Source organism: Camellia sinensis, chromosome 13 (genome assembly GCF_055761805.1).
Source record: "Camellia sinensis isolate YWXY chromosome 13, ASM5576180v1, whole genome shotgun sequence".
NCBI classification, from domain to species: Eukaryota; Viridiplantae; Streptophyta; class Magnoliopsida; order Ericales; family Theaceae; genus Camellia; species Camellia sinensis.
In genome coordinates, this window is record NC_138973.1 from 53,595,254 (window position 1) to 53,605,407 (window position 10,154).

General features: G+C 36.1%; 1 protein-coding gene across 1 annotated transcript; it reads left to right on the forward strand.

Annotated features, from left to right (window-relative positions):
• Positions 1 to 9,177: 9,177 nt before the first annotated feature.
• LOC114271296 (putative L-type lectin-domain containing receptor kinase S.7) lies at positions 9,178 to 9,792 on the forward strand. The gene is made up of 2 exons (XM_028212920.2): positions 9,178 to 9,389; positions 9,474 to 9,792. The coding sequence occupies exons 1-2, from the start codon at positions 9,178 to 9,180 to the stop codon at positions 9,790 to 9,792; spliced, it is 531 nt and encodes a 176-aa protein (XP_028068721.2).
• Positions 9,793 to 10,154: the final 362 nt, after the last annotated feature.

The window sequence follows — 10,154 nt, forward strand, 5'->3', positions numbered from 1 at the left end:
CAAAATTTTGATGGATACAACATGTGAATTTGGAGAAGTTGGTAGAAATTAAGGATGGTAATGGATAACTTATCATGTGGGTATCTATGGAGACTCAATCCAAATACATGGGTTTTTCTTTTTTTTTCTTGTCTGTCGGGTAGGGTAAGTGATGTTCTTTAAATCTCCACTGGGGATGGGTACCCACTAACTTCCCCAGAATTTTTTTTTTTAGGTACATCGGAAAATAATTTCTCCATACGTTTTCACTAGGGATGACAATGGGAGTTAATGGAGTGGATATTAATTCCCGTACCCATTCCCTTATAATTATTTTTTCCCATTCTCCATTCCCCATAGGTACTACCCTCCCCATCTCCTAATGGATATGGATTTTCCCCAACCTAACTTGACCTTTTTTTTTTTTTTTTTAAAGATTTACAACCAAAGCTAAATATACATTCAATGTTATTTTATTTTATTTGGCTCAACAACAAAATCAAATACACATTAATTGACATTGTCACATTATTCTTATCAAATTTTATGTACATTTAGAATGTTTTAAATTTATTTAGAAAAAATATATTCCTATAAAAAAAAATTCATCTTCTTTTTTAATTTTTTTTTTAATTTTATGTATCTCCTTCTCTTCTTTATTAATTGATCTTCGATAATCTAAAGGTGGGTTATTGCTCTCATTTCCATCTTCTTCTTTTTTTCTTTTTCTTTTTTATTTACATTTATTGAATAAATTTTCTTATTTCAATATCTCCTACAATTGTTTTATTGGATTTCCCAATTTTCATCTTAACTAGTGATCACCTTAATTGAAATTTTGTACATTTTTGTCTTCAATTTCTGTCATGACCCAAACCTGTGCCTAAAAGTTTGGGTCATAACCGGCCAGTAATCCGTAGATTACCGAAGGCCTCAAACGATCATACATAATATTTATGCTAATGGGGCCATAAACGGAAGCATATAACAAAGAGAAGTTCATTGAGCTGTGCCAATCATGAGCAAAATCATAGAGTTAACCATGTAACAGAATAATACATATACATGCCCATCAAAAGTATAAGAGCCAGAGAAAAATTGTACATAATGTTTACAACCCAAGACTATGAAAGCATAACATAATATGGTTAAAGTGTGATGTGAGCCAAGACAAAACTCCATCTTGGAGGCATGACTCGATTGGGTCACAAAAGGCTCCTAAAGCTGACTCTAGGGGTGTGCTCCATGCTGCTGATCACCTACATGTGCATGCATAAAATTGGATGAGCGAAGCTCAATGAGTAATAATATAGTAAAACAGTGTAAGTAGATGATCATAAGGTTCTCTCAATATCCATAATCATATAAACCAAGCGGCCTTAGCCCCAAGCATATAACAAGTGGCCTCGGGCCCAATCATATATCAAGCGGCCTTGGGCCCAATCATATAACAAGCGGCCTCAGGCCCAATTATTTAACAAGCAGCCTCGGGCCCAATTATTTAACAAGCGGCCTCGGGCCCAATTATTTATCAAGCGGCCTCGGGCCCAATTATTTATCAAGTGGCCTCAAGCCCAATCAATTAACAAGCGATCTCAGGCCCAATCAATTAACAAGTGGCCTCAGGCCCAATCATATTGGTATCTATGGACCCAAGAGGTGACTCGTACGGACTCTAGAGGTGACTCCCACAGTAGCACTTAGTTCCGTACAATACTTCGTTCCATACCAGAAATCAGTAGGTCTTAAAGACTGAACAATTCATATCATGTCATAGCATAAACGGAATGGATAAACGGAACGACCTTGTGTAATGCCCTCAAAAATAGACATAATGGCAATCATACATAAGATCCATAACCATAAAGAAATAACACATTTTCATTCATCAGAGTATTCTTACAAAGGATAGCACATGTTAATAAGAAAAGAATGCCCCACGGTCTTACATCTTTCCAAGTATCACTTGGATATAACAAAAGAAGAGTTCTAACTCTTTACACACAAAGCCCTCGGCCTGAATTTACATTTTAAACAACAAAACAAAATAACAAAAAACGAAGCCTTCAACCCCTAAACCTCCCAAGCTAAGACTGTGGAGGTGGCATGTCCCCTGTACTTGAAAATGGTGTCCCAAGAAGGATGAGCCAAAGCCCAGTAGAGATATGCTAAACCAAATATGAGAAATAACTAAAACATTAGCATCTGATAAATGTTCAACACTTATACATCGATTTACACCATTTCTATAACCCATCGTCATTGATATTCATCTTTCAACCCGGTTTCATTTCTATTTCTAATTCACTTTATTGACATGGTTCGTTTATCCAAGTAATTCAAATGAGACTGCAGCTCGTAAAGGAAACAACACTTCAATTCATCAACAATTCAAAATGAGACTACAACTCATATTATCAACACTTCAATCATCAACATCATTCAAATGTATATAAGGTTTTGGGACTTTCACCCTAGACACTCCGGCCAACTTAATTGTCAATGGAGTCCATCCCCTATCTCCTCCCAAATAATGGAGTACATCCCCTATTTCCTCCCGAACCATGGAGTACATCCCCTATCTTCTCCCAAACCGTGGAGTACATTCCCTATCTCCTCCCAAACCAAGATACATATGCAATGTATTTAAACACTTTATCATATACAATGATCAAATAATGCACATTTTCAATGTGTTATTCCAACCGTCATATTCAATGATATATTCCAATTGATTAGTTTGAGTTTACCTAATCATCATGCGATTCTACAACATTTATGGCTATCCTTCACCGATAGCCAAAAACAGTTATTTATGAACAGATAAATAAATTTACCAAATAGATAAATTACTACATTTTCCACAGGTGAGTGATTTATCAATCCAACTACACCATTCAATCTCATGTTTTCCCAATTCCATAATTTCCAAACCAATTTCATATTTCCCCAATGTTTCATAATTTACACAAATAATTTATATAGCTCAAATTAGGGCATTATTCTCCCTTTCTCAAAATTGGCAATCAAGGCCAAATTTCTTTCATTTTACATAATTATTTCCATTATCAAGACCTCATATACACAATGGAACCCAAACATGGAAAACCCCTCTTTCAAACATTTCAAATTTCAAACCCCAACTTCCCAAAATTTCAAATCTCACCATTTATACAAAATGACTAGCATTTATGTTAAAACTCATAAGAAGGAGTAGTTTATCCCTACCTCAAAGTTAGGGCCCCAAAGGAGAAGAAGAAGAAACTTGAAAGTACTCCAGATCCAAGGTTTTTCGGATCAAAACGTAGCCCACGCAAAGCTCTACCTTTTTAACAAAGGGACTAGGGTAGAGAACCTCTAGAACAAGTGTATTTTGTAGAGAGAATGAGTGTGTAGAGAGAGAGAGAGAGTCAGACCTAGGGTTTGGAGTGAAAGAGGAGATGAAAAAGTGTTTAAAATCACGCTGCTGCAATCTGATATATGCGAAGCTCGCTCGAGAGAAGGACTTGTCGCTCGAGCGACTAGACACAACGATGGACCTCGCTCGAGCGCAAGAAGCCTCGCTCGAACGAACAATGCAAAGCTTTAGGTCTGCAACCCAGACACACGCTCGAGTGCAAGAGTTCTCTCTTAAGCAAAGGAATACAAAACATAGGGCTCGCTCGCTCATGCGACAAAAGCCTTGCTCGAGCAAAGAATACCAACCTTCAGGTTTTTCAAAGACGCAAACGCACGCTCGAGCACAAAAATGCTTGCTCGAGCGAAGGGACACACCACAGAAAGCTCGCTTGAGCGCAAGAAGCCTTGATCAAGCAAAGATGCCAAATTCTGGACAGCAACCATTTGTTCCAACACCCAACCAACTTGTTTCAAACTTACCCAACACATCGCAAAACTCAAATACAAGGAATTAAAGGATGGAAACAAGATATAGACAACAACAAACAACCATGGAACCTAAGTCCGGAACACAATACATGACGGGGAAAATCGGGATCGCTATACCTTGGGCCCACCATATCATATTAGAACAATTCACATTTCTTCTTCATAACTCATTTCACATTCCTTTGAAGCTTGTGGATTTTGACAAAATATGATATTTAGAAGATCATGTCGTACATAAATCAAAATAAATAATGAAAACATATATTTTCTCTACTATTACTCACAGTGATTTCCAGAAATCGTTGACCGGTCCTCGAATCATGACCTGCAAACACAATGCGCACGACACAACATATCGGAACATAGAATCACTGTCTTGATCAAATCTACTTCACTTAATCTTTTTTTAACCAAATAAATCAATTCCTTACTTTTCTCTTTAACCAATTATTTTTGTGGGTTCTAAACTCAATAGACCTCAATGGGTCATAATTTGTGTCGAGGAAAATAGCAAGAAACGAAAGGAAACTGAGTTAGGAGAGGAAATAGCATGAAATGGCTAGAAAGAAAGTGAACAACCTTCACTAATTTGAACATATCTATTTGTGTATTTAGAATTTGGATGTGAGACCACCAGCATTGGAAACTAGACTTTCGAGGCTTGAATTTAGGCTCAAGAATCATCTAAAACGGAGTTAGGATGAAGGAGATATGCCTTTTTGAAGTTGGGCTGAAACAGGGGTTTCGCACGTGCGGAAGTCTTCACCGCTCGTGCGGCCCAAATCCGCCCGAGCGGAAAAACCGACCGCTCGAGCGCCCAAGGAGCAGAATTAAACCCCCTTTTTTTCTTCATGTTCCGCTCGTGCAGTGCCCGTGGCCACTCGTGCGGTCTGGGCAAAATCAGACAGTCCGAAAATGGTTCAAAGATGCAAACTTCCTAAACTCATTTCCAAGCCCAAATTCATGTAAGAACAACTCAAAAACATGATAACTAAGCATGATACAAGTGTAATCCCTCATTAAACATATCAATCTTGTATCAACAATAATTTCATGGTCTCATCTTTTCACAATTTCATACATTACATAAAGAAATTCAAAATACATGATCCATGAGCAATCTTTCAACAAATCTTGTTTTCATGAATTATCTAGGGTTTCTTTCTTACATTATTCACAAGATTGAACTCCAACCATGTAAAATCAAAACATTCAAGTTCCCATTTCTTAGTTTAGCTCAAATAAACACATAACCCAAAACCCTAACCCCAAAGGGTTTTAAATCTTCAAATCTCTATATGTTTTCAAGCAATAAATGAGTTGTATACAAGAATTCCAAGTAAATTTTCATACATTGGCTCAAATCTAGGGTCTGCCCCTTGAATCTCCACCAAAACTCTAGCTTCTCCTCTTCTTCTCTCTCTAGCAAAGCTCTCCCCTAAAAAAATAAATGATGAACTCAAGAACTAGAGAGAGATATATAATATAGGCTAATTAAAACATTACAAATCGTAATTTTACGAAATTTCACTATAGGCTCTAAAAATCATGCTACTCACACATATGAAGTCGGTTTTGGTTTATCACGCCTCTAAGGCTTATAATTTTCTATTCAAACTTCTAATTGTAACAAATTTTCCTACATTCAATAGATATAAAATCCAAAATCACATAATTACATACTTAACTTACAAATTCATATTAAACACGTAAATACGTGTATAATTAAGCATAATACGGGTTGGGTTATCACAATTTCCATGTTTTGGTTATGATTAATTGCGCGTTTTTGATCGATAGTCACAATCTTGTTGCCGTTAGATTATTGCCATCGCAAATCGCCGTTGCAATAGTGAGAGGATGGGAGAGAGTGAGAATTAGAACTCTAATTGTAAAAAGAGTAATAAAAACATATGGGGAAATTATTTTCCAATGTACCTAAAAATATATATATACATATATATGGGGAAATTAGTGATTCAACAAATCCAACTACGCCATTCAATTATACACCCTTCCAATTTCATATTTCCCACATCAATTTCATTGTTTATTCAAAATAGTTCTTTAACACAAATTAGGGCAAAATTTTCCCCTTTTTCCCAATATCATACTCAAAACCCAACCCCACCATTTATTTTCATATAACATCATAAGCAAGCCCTTATCTACATATATGAAAGCTAAATATACAAAACCCCTCTTTCAAAATTCAAATCCAAACCCTAGCTTCACCCAAATCTTCCCAAACTCTATCATTTATACAAAATGACAAATGCCTAGGTTAAAAGCCATACCAAAGAGTAGAATATCCTTACCTCAAGAGTAGAAGCCTAAAGGAAATGAAGAAGAACTTCAAAAATTGCTCCAAACTCGGTTTTGTTCGGATCAAGAGGAAGCCCACAAGATACTCTAACTCTTTAACAAAGGGACTAGGCTTGAGAGGTGCTTGGATCTTGAAGTATTTGTAGAGAGAGAGAGAGACAGAGAGAGAGCTTTAGAGAGAGAGTGTGCCGGATTAGGGTTTTGGGAAGAAATGAAATCAAAAAGTGATGTAAAAAGACCCTGCTGCGAACTGATATACGTGTTCTTTGCTCAAGCGAAAGAGTTGTCATTCGAGTGACCAGACATAATAAGTGACCTTGCTCGAGCGTAAGAAGCTTCGCTCAAGCACAGAATGCAAAGCTTTAGGTCTACCATAGACGCACATGCTCGCTCGAGCGCAAAAAAACCTTGCTCGAGCAAAGAAGCAATTTCACAAGACTCGCTCGAGCGCAAGAAGCCTCGCTGGAGTGAAGAACTTCACCTTCCTAGAGAAGTTGCATCTAGGAGAGAGATCTGAGGACTCTCAATTCTCGCTTGAGTGAAGAAGAAAATTACACAAGGCTCGCTTGAGTGCAAGAAGCCCCGCTTGAGTGAAGAGGCCAAAATCTGGACAACAACAATCTAAACCAAGTAACAACCAACCTGTTCCAAACACGTCCAACATATTCCAAAGCTCAAATTCAAAGAGTTAAAAGAGGAAAACAAGACATAGACACAATATACAACCACGGAACCCGAGTTCGGAACATAATAAAGGTCGGGTCAAAACCAGGATCACTATAAGTGGTGAAATTACTACTATATATTGTCCTTAAATATTATATATTGTCTTTAAATGTTATAGGGAGAATAACATGCCATTGAGTATTTTGAAAATAAAATTCAAATTAATGGCAAATTTTATAAATTTTTCCATGAATTAATAATTATTTTTTTAAAGTACAATTTATTTATATTTTCCCCTATATTATATATACTCAGGAGTGGAGGCAATGTGTGCCCAGGGGGCATGTGCCTCCCTCAAGTTTTGATAATTATATTGATACCCCTATATATATAGATTATATTATATATAACTTCTATAAAATTATAATAATATCCCTTCTTCAAATTATAATAGTCTCTCTATTATAAATTTTCTTTCTAATTGCAATGAACCTACTAAAATAAGTCCTATTATACACCTCCAAAAGGGGTGTACCATATACTAGTTATTACTTTATGATATTGATATTATAAATTTTCATAACCAAATTATTTTCATTCATAACTAAAATGACTACTACATAAATTATAACTAAACAACACATCTTCAATTATAAAACACACACACACACACACAAAAACTATTTTTACAATAAGTCATAACTAATATCAGAATGAGTCATTACGAATCATTACTTGATGTATAATCAAAGACCTCTTCAATCATAACTAAAATAACAACCACAAGAAGATATATCCAACACTATAATGTGTCATAACTAAAGACCACAAAGATTATAATTGCGACATATGATAGACTTTTTTTTTTTTGCGGTGTGTTTTATAGAATTTCCCTACTAAAATATATCATTTCTATCTCAACTTATCTTCTTTTTTAATTTTTCAATCCACCTAAAATAGTTACTCCACAATATTTGTATAAAATTTAACCTCAAATCCTTTAATTTAAAATTTACATCTATCCAAATAAATTCTTAATATTTACGTTTAGTAATATCTCATTGTTGTTTATTATGAGGAAAAAATAAAATCAATATTGTTATTAATTTGTGCCCCTTCTTCACTGAATTCCTAGCTCCGCCACTGTATATATTGATGTCGAATTAAACAATTACTCTCCCTTGTATCTAATGAATTTACCTAATTATTCTTATTTCCCAATAATATATACATAAAAATAAAAATATGAGTGCTTAATACAAATCATTATTTGAACATAATAAAGTAAATTTTTTAGTCTACCAGACAACATGATTATTTCTTATTCGTTTAACCAACAATTGACTAACAGTATTGGCCAAAGAGTTAAGCCAAAACTGTAATGCAAACTGTAATTTCTTTATTACACGAGGGAGATTAGTCTAATTCCGATTTAGCACCAAATTTCCAATTAAATTTGATGTCGTATTTTGAAAATAAAAATTGACCTAGCCTGCTTCGGTCTTTACATAGGTACTCTATCTGAAACCCATCAAGTTCTAGCTTGGAACTTCACATCCATTTAATTGCCAAACAAATCTCTGGGGACAGAAAACAACCTGGGAGTGAAAGTAGCTGTTCCAGTCATTTCTAGGCTGTTGTTTCTTGCAATATTGGCTTTACCATTTATGCTTAGAGCTCTTAGAATTCAAAGAGAGGGGCTTGCAAGGAAAGTAGATATTGAAGTGATGATTGCAGCAGCAAATGGACCACAACTCTTCCCTTACAAGAAACTTTCAAAGGCGACTCGCAACTTCAGCAAAGACAACTTGTTGGGAACTGGAGGTTTTGGCAGTGTTTTGCTTGCTTTTCATTTCCCGTTTATTAATACTGACAGCACTGCATTCATTTTAATTGGACTCATACTCCACTAGGTAATGCAGTGCTACCACTACCAAGTATTGCCAGGACTTGTCCTGAAAATATACCCATTTTTTTTGACCTGATGAAAGTTTATATATTCTATAGCCTAAGCTCTCTCTTTTTTTCTTTTTTCTTTTTTATTTTTGGTTTTAGGACTTGGATTGTTGTTGTTAAGATTTGATTTATAATTAATGTTTTATTTTATTGATATTAATTTGAAATAAAATTATGTATAGCATTGCTCTTTTGAAAATTGTTATCATGTGTTCACGTATCAAAACCATTTTTCTATCTAATCTAGGTGAGAAGGAATACTTAGCAGAAATCTGCACTATTAACCGCCTAAGGCACAAAAACTTACAATAACTCCAAGGTTGGTGCCATGACCATGACTAACTCCTACTAGTTTACGAATATATGCCTAATGGCAGCCTTGACTGCTTCATCGACAAGGACAACACCTTCCTTGATTGGGCAACCTGGTACAAGGTATTGCTGGGATTAGCATCAGCATTAGTTTATCTACTTGAAGAGTATGGCAACCCTGTTGTACATAGAGATGTGAAGCCAAACAATGTCATGTTGGATTCACAATACAATGAACATATAGTCGACTTTGGCCTTGCCAGGCTACTTCAAAACGAAGCCTCGGTCACAACCAGGATAGTAGGGACACTAGGGTAATTGGCGCCAGAGGTTAGCTTCACGGGTAGGGCTACCCCAGAGTCTGATGTTTACAGCTTTGGAATGGTGGTTTTGGAAGTGGGTTATGGGAAGAGATCAAAAGGCATCATAGATGAGAATAGTTTAGTGGATAGCGTATGGACGTTATACGAAAAGGGTGTCGATGCATTGCTTGATTGCGTGGATAGATTGCTTGAAGGGAAATTTGATGAGGAAGAAGTGAAGAGGAGTTTGGTTGTAGGGCTTACTTGTTTGCATCTAGATTTTATGCTCCAGCCTCAGATGAGAAAGGTGGTTCAGGTTTTCATGAATCATAATGAGCCTCCCTTGAATTTGCCTGAATCGTAGCCTAATTTGGAATGCTTGTCACTTAACTCTTCTACAATAACTTCAACTACAACTGATTTTGGTTACAGCAAAGTCGATGGTAGAGGTTCTATGGAGACTATAGCGATCCCGGTTTCCCCTCCCAATTTTAATCATATTCCGGACTCGGTTCCGTGGAGTTGTTGGTTGTTTATGTCTTGTTGTCATCCTTGATTTCATACATTTGAGTTTTAGAATGTGTTAGGCATGTTTCGAACAGGTTGGTTGAGCCTTAGTCCCATTCCTTGTTGCCCAGATTTTTGGTGGCACGCTCGAGCGGGTCCTTTTGTGCTCGAGCGGAGTTTGATTTTTTGGTTGTCCGCTCGAGCGGGTCTTCTTGCACT

What these genes read in the sequence shown, in the direction of transcription:
- LOC114271296 (XM_028212920.2), top strand. Translation starts at nt 9,178, where the DNA reads ATGCCTAATGGCAGCCTTGACTGCTTCATCGACAAGGACAACACCTTC. An exon ending in GTCGACTTTGGCCTTGCCAG is followed by an intron (nt 9,390 to 9,473) that starts GCTACTTCAAAA and finishes CTTCACGGGTAG; the next exon opens with GGCTACCCCAGAGTCTGATG.